The sequence below is a fragment of the Opisthocomus hoazin genome, chromosome 14 (genome assembly GCF_030867145.1).
Source record: "Opisthocomus hoazin isolate bOpiHoa1 chromosome 14, bOpiHoa1.hap1, whole genome shotgun sequence".
Taxonomy (NCBI): domain Eukaryota; kingdom Metazoa; phylum Chordata; class Aves; order Opisthocomiformes; family Opisthocomidae; genus Opisthocomus; species Opisthocomus hoazin.
This window is the reverse complement of record NC_134427.1, coordinates 9,751,545-9,771,361: the sequence shown is the minus strand read 5'-3', so window position 1 is coordinate 9,771,361 and position 19,817 is coordinate 9,751,545. Positions and strand designations below refer to the sequence as shown.

The 19,817-nt window shown below is 42.0% G+C and overlaps 1 protein-coding gene across 3 annotated transcripts; it reads left to right on the top strand.

Moving 5' to 3' along the window:
- Positions 1 to 305: 305 nt before the first annotated feature.
- On the top strand, positions 306 to 17,802 carry IL13RA1 (interleukin 13 receptor subunit alpha 1). Of its 3 annotated transcripts, none has more exons than XR_012765506.1 (11): positions 398 to 573; positions 3,778 to 3,935; positions 5,777 to 5,912; positions 7,727 to 7,847; positions 10,089 to 10,273; positions 10,674 to 10,825; positions 12,076 to 12,208; positions 12,677 to 12,773; positions 13,379 to 13,463; positions 14,997 to 15,507; positions 16,447 to 17,802. XR_012765506.1 is itself a non-coding variant. In XM_075435586.1 (10 exons), exons 1-10 carry the CDS (start codon positions 492 to 494, stop codon positions 15,111 to 15,113), a joined length of 1,266 nt encoding a protein of 421 aa, XP_075291701.1. In that variant the 5' UTR covers positions 306 to 491; the 3' UTR covers positions 15,114 to 17,802. The 3 variants fall into 3 exon arrangements, 1 of the variants encoding a protein (XP_075291701.1); XR_012765505.1 differs by having other exon boundaries at positions 14,997 to 15,517; XM_075435586.1 differs by having other exon boundaries at positions 306 to 573; positions 14,997 to 17,802.
- The last annotated feature ends 2,015 nt before the right edge of the window (positions 17,803 to 19,817 follow it).

Sequence of the window (19,817 nt, the reverse complement as noted above, 5' to 3'; positions counted from 1 at the left end):
AGAAATGACCTGAATTAGCAGGCGGGATTTTGAACAGAGGAGCCGTGCCGGGGGGACTGGGTGACCGGGTTTAACATCGAGAGAGCTAGCGGGGGGGTGCTGGCGCGGCCGGTGTCCTGGTGCGGGGACACGACTCCTTTCGGAGTCTGTGGCCGTGCCGAAGTGCAGCGCGGGGGGAGGTGGCTGGGTTGCGGGGGGAGGCGGGCGGGCTGCCGCGGGGGAAAGCAGCGCTGGAGCCGGGGAAGCGGCGCGGTGCGGGGTGACCGCGGGGGGTGGGAGCGGGAGGCCGGCTCCGGGGCGGGCGGTGCTGCGCAGGTAGCGGGGCCGCCCCGCTGCCTCCTCCCTCCCTCCCTGCGTCCCGCCCGGCCGCCGCTCCCCTCGGCTCGGGTTACCTTGGGCGGGCCGCGGCGCGGTGCTTCCCGTCTGGCCCGGCCCCCGCGACGGGAAGTGGGAGCCGGGGGCCGCGCTCGGACGGGCCGGACGCCGGAGCCATGGACGGGCCCGCGGCCCCTCTGCGCTGCCGGCTGCTCCTCGCCGCAGCCTGCTGCGTGGCGGCCGCGGGGACGGCGGCAGGTAGGAGCGGAGCGGGGAGGGGAGCGGGGCCGCGGGTTGCCGGCCGGGACTGGGACAGGGACTGGGACACCCGCGGGGAAGCCGCTGCGAGGACCTTCCCGTGCGTGGGTCCGGGGCAGCCGCGCCGCCCGCTCGGCTGCGGGCTCGCCGCACGCCTGGTCGCGTATTTCAGCCGAGTGCTGTCGTTCTGTAGTGGAGATGGGCCGGAGCGCGGCAGCCGTGTGCGGGAGCAGCGGCGGTGCGGGCTGCGCCCAGCCGGGCGCCGGGCGGAGGAGCGGGGCGCCGAAAAACCCGCTCCTCTCTCCGTGAGGCCGCGGTGGACGGGCTCGGCAGGGGTCTTCAGCTCTGCCTTGGACGGGCTCGGCGGGGGTCTCCGGCTCTGCCTTCAAACCCGAAGCGAAGCCCGCCGCCCGGCTCGCTGTGCGTCTGTGCTGCGGCGGGGCCCGGGACGCGGTGCGGGGCCGACCGCGCTCTCCGCCTGCTCCCCGGCGGTTGCCGTTACTCCGAGTTTCCTCGCTTTTGGAAGCACGAACGCTCAGTTGTAGGAAAGGTGTGTGTGTCTGAGAGGGTTTCGCGTGAACCGGGGCCCGAAGCCTTACGCGCTGTCGCCGCTAACCTTACGCCAAAGCGCGATGGCAGACGGTACAGGGTTGGCACTTTTCAACCCGCTCCAGTTCGTTTTAGAGCTACGAAATCAACCTTCACGAGACTCAGGAGAACAAAATACAAAGTCTACTTGACAACACTTTTATGCTACTTGATGCGAAGTATTTGTTGATGTTTCCACGTTGCCGCTTTGAGAATCAGACGCTGTCGGGGCGGGATTGCCTGGGCTGAGCTCTGCTGGTCGCTGCTGCGCTTTATCAGGAGCATCACCAGGGTTTTGTTTTTATAGAGTGAAATAACGGCTTGCCTATGTTTCATAGCTGTCTTTGAGTTGTTCCGCTAAATTGCTGCAGTGGTGAGATCTTAATAACAGAAGTATTAGACCGCATGTGTATTTTTTGCAACAAAGGTACAAGACCAGCCAAGCCTACAAATAAAAGCAAATCTTCAGCTGAATCCAGCGTTAAAGCACGAGCTTCGGAATTGTAGAGATTGATCTAAAATCTATTAGATTTAAACTTTTTATGTTAATACAATCTATTGATTTATTTATAAACCTCGAATATTCCAACTTCTTACTTTATGCAGTTAGAAAGCTCCAAGCGTAAACATAATTACTTCTAACCAAACCAATTAAAAGGAAATGTGTAGGACTTCAGAACGGCAATCGGGGATGACACTAATTTTTTTTAATGGTTTGTGGCTTTTGTAGGCAAGAAGAAGTTTGATCATGAAAAGACAGAATGCCTGGAGATGTGTAGTTCTGTTGAATATTTTTTTTTTTAATCTAAAGGACTTGGTGTTTGCAAACTTAAGGCCTTGATGCTGTTCCTAGAACCCATCATAAGTTTTTGTTAGTGGAACAGATAATAGGCCAAGATGTTCTGGCTAGGTTCAGTTTTCTCAGATGAGACTATATTTTTATAAGAACAAAAATTTCTCTTTTCTGCTCCCGAGGTCAGCTGTAAAACTGAACAAACAAACAAAAAATCCCGAGTGGTTTAAGTACTCAAAAAAGCTAAGCTTATTCAGACTAAAACAGTAAATCCTAGTAATTATTCTAATTTTCTGTGCGCGCATACATTATCCGCACATACACGCAGATGGTAAGAATGTCTGATCTCTACCATTGCCTGTCCTTTAACTATGCAAAGGTCTGAGAGAGCTCCAGAAGTCTGATGAATTTTCTTGAGGCTTTGGTAGCTCTGGCGACATGTAAGATAATGGTGTCGTGGATGCTTTGAGCAGAATTCTTGCTTAAATTAGCTCTTTTGCCTTTCCATCTGCCCTCTCCTTTGTGCTACGAAAAGGAAATGGGGCTGCACCATGACCTGGATGGGAAACCTGCTCTTAGTGGAATTATTCTGCCCTTTCCCTATGCGCTCCCCTAAATGTTGGGGCGGGTTGGGCCTGGTTCCCAGGGATGAGCAAGTTCTTTGGGATGAGGAAGACCTGCAGCGCTAGTTGATATCAATTTGAAGTGTTTGTGAAACTACTGCGTAACAAGGGTACTTTCCTTCCACAGGCAAGTAGGTGGTGGTGCCTCAGTGGTGATACCTGTAGGTACCCTTGAGAAGCAGTCTCATTTGGCCTCTTGATATCTTCTACTAGTACACATTAGAGTAGCCTTCTAAAAAAAAAACAAAATTCACTTTCATTTTCTTAGGGAATTACCAGCTGGTAATTTTTTCTCAGATAGGAGTCTAACACACCCTTCAACTTTTCCTGGCAGTTTTCTGTTTTCTGCTGTATTTCCCATCTTTGTTTTCTAACACGACCTTCAAGCTGTGTGAGTGGACATTCAGCAGGCTGTGACTCAGTGCACAAGCTTAAGGAAGGGTCAAGGCGCAAATGGGTTTATCCCAGCAACTATCTCTGAGTCATGGCTCTTCCTCTGCTTCTATCTTGCTTTTGGGGAGGTGAAAAAATACACTGCTGAAGTGCGCCAGCAGTGAATTACTGTTTGTCCCACGCTGGTTTTGCTCACAGTGCCAGAGCATAGCATTAAAAGTTTAATAGGTGAGTAATTGAAAAAGCATTGTGGTTTCTTTGTTGTTTTATAACATTCTCGTTTTTGCTTGGATTGGGCTAAATTGTGGTTCTAATCTACAGCTGTCACTTGCAAGATGTAATCACTTGTCTTTTTAAAGTTTTCTCTTTAAAGCTGCATTGATGGATATTTTTTGGGTAAAGTGTTAATTGCTCCACAAGATGCATATCCTATTTTTACTAAAGATTCAATATGCCTGATGCAAACTCACAACAGAAAAGAACTGAAACATGAGACTCGTCTTCCCTCCATGCGCCTAAATTTCATTACCACAGCCACTACGTTGTAGCATGCTGCAAATTCTTAAAAATTACTTTTAAGTTATTTTTGTGTGTGTTTCTTGTAATTGTTTAAATGATTAATGGACTGAGATAACAGGAATAGTAGAAACAATTTAGTGGGCAGTAGCTTGTCTGATAGCAAATGAGCTGATGAAGTTGCAAAGTCATTTGTGTTCTTTTGTGTTGGAGAGTTAAAAATCTGTTGGTATTAGTAATGGCAAAATGTGGACCAACAGGACTGTTACACTGATAACTCCTTTCTTTTAGGAGCAAAAGTTCTTCCTCCTCCATCCAACCTGGACTACTCGTTTATCCAGATGTGCACCCTGAACTGGACGTGGAACCCCCCAGAGAACGTCAGCAGTAGCTGCGACCTGGAGTATTCCAGCGACATCGTGATTGATGAGGTCCCTCAGGACAAAAGAGTAAGTGCTTCGCCTCTTTAAACTCTGCTGTGCTCCCGTAAGTGTCTTACTCTGGTAAAATGGTGTGTCTGTATGCATATATACAGCTATAAATATATATAAATACAGTTTTAATATAGCCTTGAATGCTTGTCATGGAATCAAAACCTCAAAAACGAGTCACACCAGCATGTGGGATCTTCAGATCGGAAAAATCTGTCACTCTCTGATAATTGAGCTGCTACTGATAACACCGAAGTACCGTAATAATGTGAAAAGACTTGTTTCAGTCTTTGCTTGTGCAGCTTTCTAGAAAAAATATAATACATACAGGGCAATCTACATCCTTAAGACTTAAACGGCCGTTTGCAAAGGCTGATCTCGTTCACTCTGAGCTCAATTTAAGAAAGAGGTGTGCACATTAACCTTGGCGTAGCTGTCGTTTGACCGGACAGTGCCTTCTGGAGGTAATGCCAAGCATTAAGGCACTCCTGCGTTTGCCCCATCCGAGTGCCTGTGCTTACGATTATCCATGGGAGTGGTGTTGTGAAGACAACATGGAACACATGTGTTCCCTGGAACAGAAATTGTAAAACTTCTTTGGTTTTGGCTTTTGTTTTTATTTCTCTGTTGGATGGTTTGCAGCCCAGATGTGCTCCTTGGTGTGGATTAACAGCTGTTTGGTCAGGACCAAGAGCAGCATTTCCATGGCATTGAAGGGGCTGTAGGAGAAGTCTTTTTACAATTTATTGCCAGCAAGATAATGTGCTATGGGTCCATAATTCCAAACCGTCAGAATTTGAAGCCCTGAATACGCACTGACTGTGGATTTGGCAGCGCTGCTGTTTCGAATATGGTGAAAATCGATATGAAGTCCGTTGAAACACTCCGTTGTTATTGAGCCGTGTCACGGTTTTATGGCTTGCTGTCTACAATGGGCTCTTCACAGTGACTGCCGTTCTCTTGCTGATAGCTCCAGAATATCCTGAACTTGAAGTAAGGCTGTGGTTTCACAAACAGCTGAGCCAATTTAATGGCTTAACATTGCTAAAAGGGTGATATTTCACCTCTGACACTCCCTTCTCTAATGATCTCCAGCAGACCTTTAGATAAGCCAGTCAAACTTGCTAACACAACAGAAACCTATTTACCTCTTCTGATGGGTTCATTAGCAAATTAACAAGTTGAAAGTCTGCTTGGTTAATGAGCTGAATGAGTTTGTGGAAGGGTCTAACAGATGTTAGGGTCAGCAGCTGTGAAAGAGCTGTGGGACAGCAGTTTCACGCGGCATGATGAGCCAGACTGTGTAACATCTTGGTTACATCTTTTTGCATTGCAGCTGGTAGAACTAGTCTGCTCACTGCTGTTTGATTTTCTTGCCCTCTCATTAGTGCCACTGTATATATATATTTTTAATACACAAGTAGTTACACCATTCTTTGGTCATAACAAAGATTTTTTTTGTGTGTGTGTATCCTGTTTCCAATTAAGTTATTAAGTTAAGATTCCAGTTAAGGTATCCCACTAGTCCAATGAAAGATGCTCAAGAAAGCACATGAGAAAAGGATAAGCCTTCTTCTCACACAAACACACGCTCTCTTCTGAATATAGAAGCTCGTGGACTACTTGGGTCTGATGTGGTCTTGTAATTAATAGCCACTTGTGGATTTGTTCTGAGAATTTTTTTCGTTCGCTTCTTAAATCCATGCAAACTCTTCTCCTTGCTTTTTGGTTATGGCTTTGAGTTGCAGTCTTGTTCCGGGGCTGTAATGTACTCTTACACTAATAGTAATTCTCATGTGTCTGATATGGTATGCCTGATGTTCAGGTTTTCTCCCCCCCCCTCCCCCCCCTAAACCCAGGAATGGAGTAAGAGTCGCTTCCGTGTGACACATACGTACTTGAATGAGGAAATGCGTTTCAAAGTGAGAAGTGAATGCAAGTACGATAACACCAGCGAGCCCAGCCGATGGGTGGAGACCGCTCTCCTGCCAAAAGGTAATACGTGCTGTCGCCAGACCCGGGACAAACGTGCCCCTCTCAGCCTGGGGAGACACGGCCTTGTGTTCTGTCCTATTTTAACAAAATATCGTAGAAATACATCATAGAGAAATAGGGAGATACCAGACACAAGGGCTAGTTCAAGTGATAGAGCTTACACAGAATGATGATCCTACATTTAAACACAACCAGAGTCTTCTGATGCTTAAAACCTTATGGGCAGGCTTATAAAATTTAAATGCGCTTCCAAAGCAACAATACGATTCCTGTCCTTCTTCTTGTCCCTGTTGACTTCGTGACTAACATCTAAGTAAGTTTATTTTGTATGATTTTTCTGTACGAGCCTAAGTCCCTAAAATAGCCCTACATTTGTAAATGATAGAGCGATGAATCTAGCAAATTTAACAACTTGTTGAATAAATAAGTGACTTCATTAAATAATGATAGTAGGGTTCTCTCTTTTGAAAAAGAGATGACTGAGGTCTACAAAGCTGTGCCTAGCAAAGTGAATAGAGAAAAAATATCTTTTTCCTTGACATCCAGAAATAAGGGGCCCATAGCAAAAGTGTTAGGAAGCAGACTTTAAGGAATAATGTGTTCTGCTGGATGCTGGAAGCTAGGAGATACAGCAAGGAAATAGAGCCTCTTGCCTTGAATAGTAGAAGTCTGTCTAACCCAGTACTGTGACTCAATGTGCACCAAAACTGCATTTGGATGGGAGAATCTGAGACCTGATCAGGCTTATCTGTGTGTCTGTCAGAAGGGTATTCTGGAAAATCGGAGCAGCAGATCGTTAGGACAGCATGTACTAAACGGGTTGCAGCTTTTACAAGTCTGCTTGCAGATAAAGTATCTTTAAACACTTCTTGGAATAGGAAAACCAGTTTCATTTTTCTATACTGTTAGACAGTCGCTACTTCAGGAAGAATGCAAGCTTGGAAGTAGAAGGCAGTTTCGGGTTTGCTATCAAGAAAAGTCTGGACTGTTGATAAAAATAACATTTTTTTTTAGTTCTTGGAGAACTTGCAACTTGTTGAAAGGAAAAATATCTAATATGCTATAATATGATAATACAGTATAAAGAACATGTGCCACAGATATGCAAGATTGAATATTAAAGACGTTATTCCCTAATTGTTCTGCCTGGAAGATACATTGACAACTCTGTTCACAACTGCTGTGTAGTCATTTGTATTTACATCCTATAATTTGGGTCTTCAATATGTTGAAGTCAAATGTCTAGACACATATGTGTCTCAGGTAAAAATTTAATTTACCCCAGTGTTGCTTTTGTCCATATTTAAGATCTACAGTTATTTCCGTATTCAGAATACTGAGAAACTAATGTTGTATGTGGAGAAGATAACTGTAATTAAATGCTGACTATTTCAACATTGATGGCTGTAATAACTATAACAAAGCTAAGTGCTATCCCTATAATTGCCAGTTACTTTAACTCCTTCTTAAAGTATCTGAAGTTTAATAGAAACAAAATACTTCCCTGACTCAACACCTCGTCCTTAGCATCAGGTAACTCTAAGTAGTAATTCAGACGTGGTGGAAACTTTAGATCCGCTGTTACGATTAGCTTGTGTTTAGAAGTTGCCCTGCTGAGATTTCAGCTCTTGCTAGCAATAAGCAACTGGAATTCACCGTTTGCTGTGCTGTGACAGGCAGTGCAGGCTGAGAGGTAGCCCATCTTTGCCTTCCAGTTTCAGTTATGTAAAAAGGGATGTTTTACTTCTGGAATTTGGGGAGAAGACTTTGCTGGCAACACAAATGTGAAGAGAGCTTTCCAACTTGCCTTGCAGGTATTCCAGGTACTGCTGCTGTTGGCTTGAACTGTGTTTGGCACAATTTGGAGTACATGGCTTGTATGTGGCGTCCTGGGGAGAATGCAAGCCGTGATACCAACTACACGTTGTTCTACTGGTTTGTATCAGCTCTGTATTCCCAACTCTAAAGTGCTTTAGTGCTAATCTTTAGTTTGACATTACACATTTTACTTGTCTGCTTCCTGTGGCTTTGTATGATCCCAGGGCACTGTGTACAAGTTAGTGCTGGGTCCAGTCCAACAGACAACTTCACTGATGAAGGGTCAAGAGGTTGCTGTTGCTGAGTCATCTTGGGAAGCTGCTCTTATACGAAGCACTGTCTGCTTCTGTAGCCCATTTGAAAACAACTGCTGTTGCTTTCTAACTTTTTCTAATTGTGGATTCGGAGAGGGAATAATTGAGAACGGAGCTAGACCAATATATTAATTGCTTTCTTTGCAGCCCAACAGACATGGGCCACTTAAGTCAGAATCACTCACTAATGTCTGTGTCAGCTCTTAAATCATTGGAAAATGGTGTGAAAGCACTAATAACATTTAGCAGTAGTCTTGTTTGTAACTTCTATGTCTTAAATAACCGATTCACCTTGAAAGTTATGGAGAACATCTTTTTATCATCATCAGTGCTTGCCAGCTGACTGCCATAAATAGACTCTTGTTCCAAAGGAACAGAGTTGTGGTGTGAGCAAAAACTTGGCAGGAAGATCTGCGCATGCTGATCTATGCATATGTCTGCATGTTGATGGGGCTTGTGAAATGCCAGATTGCATTAGCTTCTGTAGAAATATTGAAGTTTTTGTTCTGAAAGAGCCTTATTGCAGTTTTAAATCTCTTTCTGTCTTATCTGAACCGACTACATAAACTGTTCCCTCTTCCCGTCCAGTGGCAGGCGAACTGTTCAATGTAGTGCATTTGGACAGCAAACAGCTGAAAACTGGCTGCGTTAGTTAAATGCAGGGAGAACTCTTCTCTCTCTAAACTCATACTCAGAGAATTTTTTTCTTTATTACAAGAATAGTACCAATGAGGCATTGAAGATCTGAATTTCTGGGTCTATGGATACTTATTGGAGTAATGCCTTAATTAGATCTATATATTTTTAACTTACCCCTTAATTTTAATGAAAAATGTAGCTGCAGTGACAGCAAAGTGTTTTGATTCATGCTGCTGAGAAAGAAGACAACTTTTTTTCTTAATTGTTAAGCTGAAAGCTAAGGAAACACTTGACTTTTGGACTGAAAGATACATTTTCCATAATGCAGGTGAGAGTTTGGTTTTCATTGTGTGTTTGGGGTTTTTTGTCTTCATTTTGTTTTTTTTTATTTCCAAGAAATGACTGAACAATGACCTGAAAAAATTATTGCTTAGTTCAATTCTATGTGCTTCTTGATTGATATTTTCCTCTAAAACCCCGTCTCTTCATCCAAAGTGAACATGACCACGACATTAGCGTAGATCAAACAAAGCCAGTCCGTGCGCAGTAATACTTGCTGAAACGTGGGCTGGTGGGAGCAGGGTGATGCATCAGCACAGTGCTGTCTGCTCTGAATGCTGCCCGTCTTCATCAGCCCCGGGGGGGAGGTGAGAAGGGTGGGTAAAAAAGGGGTCTGGGCATGAAAGGGCAGGAGAGAGGGTTTTAGCTGCCCCAGCCCCTGCACAGGGAGATGAGAAGTAGGGGAACATCGCTCCTGTTGTGCTTGCAAATGAAGCTCTTATTTGACTCTATGTCCCTTAAAGAAAATAAATCAAAAGATCATTTTTCTGTGGAGAAAAAGCCACTGGCATATTTTTAGGTGGAACTTGGGGAACAAAGAGAAGCAAGGCAGAAGGTTGTCACAGCTTCTCTGTTATTGGAAGCGAGTACTGCCATTTTGAAAAGCAAAGGCAGGCAATAGGTGAAACTCCACCCTCTCAAGCAAGAGCTGCGACACCTGAGGCATCGCTGAAGGAGACTGATCAGCTCATGCTATGCCAGAAGTGAAGTTTTGTTGATGGGAAGTGATCCAAATTAGTTTGCTTTCTAAATACTTTTTTTCCTGAAATTTTTTCCCATGTGGAAAATGTGAACCAAAGCTGAAAGCAGCTGTTACCTTTGCTTGGATATAAAGCAAACCTGCCTCTATTTCTGCTGCTTGACACTCTTTACAAAAATAACATTCTTTCTAAATCTTGAGATAAATGAGGAGCTTCTTACTTTGCTTAGCTTTACTTTTATATGTGCTATAGCACAGCTTTAATGCAAGATCAGTCTTTTTAAAATTCGTAATAGGTCTAAAAACAAGCTTGCCCCTTGCTGTCCTATTCTTTTGAAGTTTAAAAAAGCATTTTTATTCCTGTAGGTTTGATGGTTTGGAAAATCAGGAGAAGTGCAACAACTATTCTGTGGAGCAAGGAAACTTTGAATGCGTTTTCAAGCTTAGCTTCCCAAAGCTCACCAATACTTACCCGGCTATAAGTATTTTGATTAGAGATGATTCTGAAGACATTAGGCCCATGTGTGCGAGTAAAAATCCTACCACCCTTGGTAAGTTTAACACTACATTATGAAAAATATAAAGAAAGAATTTTACCAGTGTGTCACTGTGTTTGAGAAGCTTGCAACTCAAAAGCTGTTGATGAGACGTGATTAGATGCTCCCTGCTTTTATTGATCTTCGATTTAGGGTTTTTCGGGGATGGATGTTGGATATCTGGTGTTTGGGGTTTTGTTTTTTGTTTTTTTTTTTTAATTTTTGTTTATTTTCAACTCATTTTTACTCTTATTCTTTTGTTGTTTTTATTCTTTCTTTAATTTTTGTTACTAACTTTTTCTTCTTTCTGTTCCTAAACTAGTGTAAGTGTAATATTATGCAATACAAGACTTCTAACCGCTTTCGTTACCGGTGAGACACAATTTTTAACTAATTCTTCAATTTTGCATTTCAGTAAAACCTGCTACGCCAAGAAGAGTCACACTGTCAAAGATTAATGATGACATACATGTAGAATGGAGTCATTCAGACACCTTTCCAGAAAATTGTTTATTTTATGAAGTTAAATATCACAATGGTGATTTGGACACCACTCCGATCATTAAAGTAACTTTTCATTACTTACCATTAACTGATTTTACTTTTCCCTATGTATCTTTTATAATTTGTGTTGATATTCACAGTAACTCAAACTTTTGCTGTTTAAAAATGAAAAATTGTATATGCTGCATGTGAACAGGTCTGGTGCGCTAGCTGAAGTGTTGTGTGGACGCAAGATTTTTCTCCCATACAGTAGGTTTCTGTTAGTAATATCTAGACGACGCAACTTATACGAGTCTTGAATCCTTGCCGTCATTTGTTATGGCAAAGCAGTAATATATAAAAACATTCTTGATAAAGGAGTAAACTAAACGACACTTACCAGGAAACAAACTGCAGTGTGTGTACCTGCTTGATTCTCAGTGGTACGGGACTTTGGTCCGCTGGTACTGGGGTTTGCTGTCGTTGGTCTGCACTCGGTCAGATGACTGCCTTGCTCTTCCGTGACTTGATCACCATAAAGCAAAGTTAATTGCTGGTGCACACAAGAGCACAGAATGTTAAACAGAAAGCAAGGGGATAAAAAGACCGTGGATGGGGCGGGAAGAAAAAGGTGTGTGCTCTTACATAAGCGATTTTAATGTACATATAAAAAGCATTGAATTCGGTGTCTGGATGTTCTCATGCCTGTATCCACATAGCCAAACTGACTGTAGTGTTTGATCAGAATGGTAAACAACATGATAAATTTAAAAGTAGGGTGGCAGTCTTCTCCTGTGGAGCGTATTTAGCTGTTTGTCCTACTTCCAGTTTAGCAAACTTGAATAATATCGACATTCCTCAGGAAACTGGCATTTTGGATCAAAAAATAAGTGAGGTTCGATCCCAGCTAGTGTGTATGTGTGTCTCTGTAGAGGCATCACAGAAGACGACTTTGGTGTGGTTAAAGTTGGATCAGCATTGCTGCCCTGACAGAGTGAGGAAGGCAGCATAAATCACAGATGTTTCTCAAAACAAAAAAAGGCACTGTTCCAGATACTGAGTCTTAGTTTAATCATTGATGCCAAATGCTGTATGATAGATGTAGCGGTGAATAAGATTGATTCTTAGTTTTGGAATCTCTGTTTAGGCAATCTGTGCTGGTTAAATTCTACGATGAATGCTACTGTGTCCTTTTTATGAAGTTCAGTATTCACAAAAAGATCTCCCATCAAAACATTCAGAATACATCACCAGCACAATGAAAATAGGCTTGTAAACGACTGAGAATACGTTGGTAATTGAGCAAAGCAAATTATCGTTTCTTTTTACCTTAGGTTGAAAATAATTATACATCAATTCCTAGCATTGATCCTAATAGCAAGTACATCTTCAAAGTGAGAGCGAAACCAAAGCCTGAGTGTTACAGCAGCGAGCTCTATAGCGACTGGAGTGAAGAAAAGAGTATTGGTGAGAACAATTGCTACTGCAATTTGTGCACTTTATTCTTCATCTGTAAGGCTTCTAATACCTTTTTGTCTGCTAAATAAATGAGAGTCGAGGATCATCTTCCTATGTATCTATTTAATTTTAGGTGAAAGGAAGGCAAGAGTTCTAGTCCTTCAGCAGTGCCACCAGTTACTGCCTGTACTGCTGTGTATGTTGACGGGATGGGGTTGCCATCCGTGTAGCTGTGCGATAACCCCTTTCCAGTGCTGCCAGTTTTTCAGCCCTCATCTCACTGGTTTGCATTTTCTTGCCAAATGTATCTACGTTATAATATCATGCTTTGAAAAATTAGTCCTTGCCTACAAAAGTGCTAGTGTATTTGAAAAAAATTCAGTCTATGAACAAATTAGAGTATTAGTTAATTTGTTGTCATTATTCCTAAAAAGTCTCTCAAAACTTCCCTAAGTTTCTACGATTTTTGTTTTCCAGGTGAGAAGATGGACTCTACATTCTATTTCGTTTTAATAATCACCATTCCATTAATAGTAGCAGTATCTACGATAATTCTACTAGTTTACCTAAAAAGGTAAATAATGATCTCCCTTTATTTACAGTCCACTAATTCTGATTGGCCTTTGATTTGCATTACAGTACATCTCTCTTGCAGGTAACTGTCCGTGATGTGGCATGTTTCAACAGCATCTGTTTTATCCGTAACATGTATTGCATATCAAAAATGGTCGTACCATTGTTCATCAGTCATTAGAATTAGGTTTATAGACCGTACACGTGCTCTGTCTGGTTGCACTTGGGTAATCTTGCTTATATCTGCTTACAGTTAGATTCTTGTTGCACTGCCATTGCATCCCATCTCTTTAAGCAAGTAAGTCTAAATTCAAAATTAAGCTTAAATATAAAGTATATTTTACCATACTTTTTTTTTAGGAAAACTTGTTTGCTACTGTATTTGTCAACACTGAATGTTATTTAGAATCTGTCTGTGTAAATATTCCCATTTCCTTTTGGTTTGGGGAGTAAAAATAAGAATTGGATACTGTTACACAGAGAATAAAGGCTGGCCAGTGATGCCAAGGCTGACTCCACAAATTTTCTTGTCTGCACCCAAGTATGACTTTGAAATGATGAGTTTTAAATTAATATCTTTCATCTAAATCTTTTCTTTTCCTGAAGGCTGAAGATACTAATTCTTCCACCAATTCCAGACCCTAGAGAAATTCTTAAGCTCATGTTTGGAGACCAGAATGAGGATTCCCAGGTTAGTAAGAAGCTGTTGGGCCAACTGATCTGTTGAACCAGAATCTGTACGCTTCCAATTTTCTTTTTCCTAACACCTATGTCTATCTTCAAACCAACTGTATATGAGGAAGTATATTGTATGAAGATGAAGTGTTTGCAATAGCAGGAGTTGTTCAGAAACAATTACCCAAAGCTGAGAGGGATTTTTTTTTTTCCCCTCAAATTGCATATACTTTTCTGGATACATTAGCAGAATTGCAGTATTCTGTTATTTCACAGACTGCTAGTCCCTTGTAGGTGTTTTGGATTGGTGTGGGGGTTTTCTGGTGGTTGGATTTTTTTTTTTTGGTAGGTATTTTTTTGGGGTTTCTTTTGCAACTCCATTAAACTACTTCTCCTAAACATTCAGGTCTTTATCTACTAGTTGCTCGTATTTATGATGCTGAATAAAGCTATTCATATTTGACTTCTAGAAAATTGTATTTTTAGCACTTTCACATTTATTACTGTCAGTTAGCCATGAAGTAAATCAGGACGTTTAACTTCTCATTCCAAAAGAACAACACTAACTATAGCTGCTTCAAGTTTTGGTTGATGAAAGACTTGCTGTAGGCCCTTATTTCAGAAAGAATAAACTTAGTACTGATTATGGAAACTTTTGTTTCTAAACAAATCTAACTCTTTAGCTCTTTATAAAAAATCCTAAGGGAAGTACACTGACAAGCCCTAATTCAAACCTGCACGTGAGGCAATGTGTGTTGTTCTCTGAACAGTCCTTGTATGGAAGGGACCTTCTGACTCGCTGTGGCATCGCAAAATTTATGCCACCTGTGAAAGGTTTGTAGAGACTAATGACACTCTGGGTGTCTGGTGCTGCAGGTGCATGGGATGTTCTCAGTTGAACAGGAGTTGCAGGAATCACTGACTTTTTGAAAATAAGTCTCCTTTTGTGGCCTCCCAATTGCAAACGGAGTCAGGGTTCAAAATCCAGTATTCCCTTTTTTCACAGGGGTATTCTGAGTTCACCTAATAATAAACCAGAACTATGTGGAAAGCGTGGATCTGGCCTCCTAGTTTACTACCTTTTAGATAAATATTTCAGCATGTGTTGGTCATGGTGGGACTCTTGACTGTGAGGATCATAAGTATGGCAGCTGTTACACTTTGTCATGCTTTGATAAGTGCTTTGTTACTGACCCAAGTAACGCTATGTTCTTGTCTTGATCTCCTCTATGTGCTCAGGGTCTCAGTGAAAGCTCTTCTGAGCCTGTACATCCTCACTTCTCCATCCTCCTGCCTGAGCTTCACCCCTTAGCCTACAGCTAAGATGGGGACCAACATTCTTCAGTTCTTTGTCCTCTCTGGAGATGAGAACTCTTCTGTCAGCCAGGCCTAAGCTGTGTCCCTAACAAGCACAATTTGTTGCCTTGCTGCCTTGGCTTTTTCACTGTAATGCAGGCTATATGTTGTGAAACATGTCTGTCTTACTGGGCTGAAAAAACCATGCTCACCATGAAGAAGCGCTGTTAAAAATGTTGTTCTTCTCTTTTAGGGCTGTGCAAAGGATGATTCTGTGAATACATACGACAGGTTAATTAAGGAAGAGGAAATACATTCTTTAGTTTTAACAGAAACTCCAGAGTGCACTAATTCTGAAAAAGAAAACTGATAAACTCTGCTTTACCAGTGAAAGATGAGGAAATTTTCATTCGAGCTCCCATACCTCAGGTGACGATGTAGATGTGAAGAGGCCTGCAAGACATTCAGCAACTTTCACTTCACTGAGTCCTTTCTGAGTCTTATTTTTATGATGCTCAGAAGATACCTCACTAACAGTGACCATTTCTCCATCTCTGCTAGAAGTACTCATCTTGGATCGTTTGAGATGAGCGTGTACATAAACTTCACCTGCCTGCATTGCAGTGTCTCTTGTTCTGGCTCCAGCCAGCTCTGCCTACTACTTGCCATTTGCACTTGCATTTGTGCCTCACATTAGACTGTAAATGGATTTTTGGAGCAAGCACTGTGGCTTCTCTGAAGGATTTGGCTCTATTTTGCAGCAGGTGAGATGAGGTGTGTTTACGGTAGATGGCTCATTAGTGCAGCTACGTGGAACTGCTGCCAGGTAGGATGCCAGGTCATGGACTGTTTGTGGATGGCCTGTTTTGTGTGCCCCAGGGCAGGGCACTTTCCAGATGGCCTTTACGGACTGACCTTCTTGAGCTTCTGGTTGATGTGCGTCAGCTGTGGCCTGGTCAAACCCCATATAAGAGGGTTGTTTTTTTCTTTAAAAATGTGTATGAAAAGTCTCTCTGCTTTCGAGCTGGTATGCAGACTGTTCGTAGAAGAGTCTTAGGTTTTTATCCTTTCGAGTGCCTGTCCTTAGACGCCTTGCCTTCATGGAATTCTTGGGTTAATTATACTTTGTTTAAAACAAGAAATAGAATTTTTTACCTGTGTTGTGTAGTGGCAGATAACTGTATTGAGTCTTGCCAGACTGGGATTCTAGTTTGGCCATATTGGCCTGAAAACACCTGATTTTTGGAAGCTAAGTTATTCTGAGTCCGTCCAGCAAAATTACTGGGATGGATGCATGAGTCTAAGGAGCTGTGGTCAAACGACTTTGCAAGTGCTAAACCACTGATGCCGAATTAATTCAAAGACTTCAGGACCCATCCTTACGGCTGAGCTGATAGATCTGGGGAAAGAGGGGGTGGCAACCTTGGCCTGCTTTCTAAGGTATAAGCTTAATTCTTTCTGTAGTGATGAGGCTGTTCTGAGCTTCCCCTCTAGGAACTTCGCAATTAAAAACAAGGTGCTGATTTGAATTTTTTAAAAACTTGCTTCTGTATTCACTGCAGGAGCTTGATGACTTTCTGTTTTAAATCATTAATTGATTTGTTCATTTTTTAGATGGTTATGTTTTGAGGTTGCTTGACGCAGCAGAGCTAAACAGACGTTTTCTGGCAGAACCGTGACATTACTTTGCTCTGAATTCTCAGCATTCGTTTCTACCGTGTGCTGCAAGGAGGTGAACAGCAGGACCTTGGCTGTGCTGGAGGCAGAAGGCAATGTAATGGGGAGCAAGGGATCCACGCAGGCTGGTTATGTGTTCAGGAATTTCTTGCTTCTCCCAGCTAAGTGCGGACACGTGAAGCATGGATACAGTCAGTATCGGCAGACTGGGAAGAGATCTCCTCAGAAGTTTGCTAGGAACAAACCTTATAGCCACTAACCTTTGAAAGTTCAGCCCTGTCCTCAAACTCCATTCAATCAAGTATTTGAAATGAAATGCTACATTTTTAGAATATACTGTTCTGCGAGAAGTAAAACTAATGGAGATTGCTTTTTAGCTACAAATTTACATCCTTTACCCTCTTATGTATTCCTTCACTCTCTTAAGAAATCCAGTTCTTTCCCCAGTCCCCACTGAGCCTCTCAAATATACAGTTTCCTCCATATCTCTTATCTACCTCTCGTTACTGGTGGTAGAAAGGGGAGGAGAAATGTAGCAGAACTAGCAGACACCATATTAGCTTAAATCTTTTACTTAAAATCAGGCTAAAAAAAAGACATTGTAAAGATTGGTTAATGAGACAAATTGCAAATAAAGCCTCAGGGATTTCAGTGAGATAAAACTCAGGTTATACAAAGTCAGCGAACAGCGCTATCTGATATTCCAGAGGTAAAGGAATAGCATGGAGGAGCGAGAAATTAAATTCCTGTGCCAACTTCATTCCCTCTCCCCCACAACATGTATATCATTAGAGATAGAAATATTTCTCAAATCTACCTCATCTAGAATGTTGCTCATCATAGACCCCTAGACAAACAGAAATATATGATTTCAAGATAAGTAAGAATAACAGTGTAATATAAAGTTTTGTGGCTTTCAGTATAGCAATCTGGGAAGATGATCCTCAGTACTTTACCCTAAATTCTTTCGACTTTTGTTTTGGTGTTTATGGTAAAACCAAAGCTTACTTGTTTGGGAAGGTGGGGAAAGCCACAAAAACCCCAAACCCCCAAATCCATAAAGCCAAGGGTGTTAGGCCAAAAGGAAAACTTAAATGCAGAGGATGGTTTAGATCACTGTATAGAAATGTTTGGGGTAATTCTTTGTTTCCTGAATAACAGTGATTGACACACTTCCTAATGGACGGATTTCTTGAGCCTGTGTTTCGGCATGTAAAGTAAATGTCTGAGTATATTTTCATCTATAACTTGTCTTGTTTATGGTTAGGGGTTTTTTAGCTTGAAATTTTCAAAGTTTTGCTATTATTTGTTTGTTGTTCATTGCAGTTACTTGATCTGTGAGTTTGTTTAAAGAATGAATAAATATATTTGAATGTTTTTCAGTATGTTTGTATGGCATTTCATTCGTGGGTTGAGAAGATAAACTGAGACAAAGAGGTGCCAATGGTTTAATGAGAAACCATGATTGAGGCATGCAGAACCCAGAGAAGAAAAACTTGAGTGTTGCTTTGCCCTCTTCCCTTTCAAAAGTGAACTCAGCCCATGCAATCCGTGTGGAATGCTACAGCTGCCGTTTTTTTGGCTGGAGTAATGAGATGGAGATGGAATGGTGCACAAGACTTGTGCTCTTATCCTCTGTGTACTCAATGCCCTGCTGCTTTCTTACATTGGCATGTTTTTTCATAACACTGTGGAGATTTAATAAATTCTCGGACTGGACTGAGGTTGCTGTAGCCTTACCAAACGTAGCTGCAATATTTTATGTCTTTGTTAGGTGCTGAAGCTATTAAAAATGCCAGGCTGCTAAACTGATGAAAGCCATTACCTGGTTGCTGAGACCCAAGCGTGTTCCAGTGCCAGATAAAAACATCAGCACTGGCTTGTTTCAAAGATTTGGAGAAAGCATGCTTTGTTCTCTTCATGTCAGTGAGCACATCATTCAAAACTAGGGAATAAACTGTGATGTTAAAAAGCAAGTCCATTTGGATTTTTCTTTTCCAATTCTACAGTATTTATGGCCATAATGATTTTAACCGCTCCCCATAACCTTTTCCTATTTTAATACATTATGTTAAATAATTTAAGTTTTCTGTATTTGGCATGATAGAAAAATTAAACACTTCATTTTTTTTTGTGTGAATTTTAATTTATTTCAATAAAGGAATGGCATGACATAGTTCGATAGCTTTAAATGAGTCAATAGATGAGCACACTGAATTGTAAGCCAGGGTGTTTCAGTGTTCACTAGGTAGAACTATTCACAGGTTGGGTATTTCCATGCACTGGAAAATATTCAATAAACTTAGTTCTGAATTGGAACTTCAACTATTCAGAATTTCCCCTAGAGGGGAAATGTTGATTTATTTTTCATTTAAAAAAAAAAAAAAGAAGATACTTTCTGTTCCGGAGGGTTTTCCCCTCACCCAAGCAGGAGTGGGAGGTAGGTGAATGGAAGCCCAGGTAGGGTGAGGGTGCTGCAGAAACCTCCCTCCCTTCTTCACGTCCCAGCACCACGGTCGGGCAGCAGCTGGGCTCCCAGGCCCATTCCAAGTCCAGGAACGGGCACAGTGGGGCTGGGAGGAGCGGATCTACCAGGGTTATTGAAGGTTCATCCAGATGATTCTCAAATACTCTGTTGTACTCAATATCTGCAAAAAGTGTTTTGTGGGAGCAACCCCCCTTGGTTGTGTTGCCAGCTTTAGAAATGTGGCTTCTTGATAACACTTAAGATCCAAACGCAAAACCAGATTAAAATCTCTCTATCTGGATGAGCTTCATGCTAGCTATGTTGAATCATGGTGAAAGTAGGAGACTTGACATCGCTTTGATGTAACTAAATCCGCGCTGTCACCACAGCAAAGCAATACGGGTTTGGGTGGGAGGCGCAGGAGGGAGACAAACCTTCTTTCAGGTCCGGAAACTCTGCCTCAGGTTTGTAGCATGTAAGAGCCAGAAAGCTTGTTGATGACTTTTGGGGTTGGGGTTTTTTTTGCTCTCTTTTCTCATGACTATGTTGGCTGGGTTAATGAAATCCTTTCTCTTTGCTTGTAAAACTGGTGCTGTTTATCACTAAAGCACCCCTTCTACTGCTGTACTCTGATTATTGCCAGGTCGTCCTCGGAAGGTAGTAACTCGGTGGGAAAGGACGATCGCTGCTGTCACCGCAGAGCTGTAAAACAGCCAGTGTATTCTAGTAATACTCTGCTCCTTGTTTTGCTTTTGCCAAAGTACTGCAGTTATTTTGATGACTCTTGCACAAAGCATCTACAAAGAGATGCTTTCCAGTTAACCAGTACTTCCAGTAATCATACTCTTAGCTTATTACATTGAAGTTTTCCTCTATTTAATTTGGCTCAAACTGCCAAAATGGACTTGGCTAAGAGCATGATGAGATTGA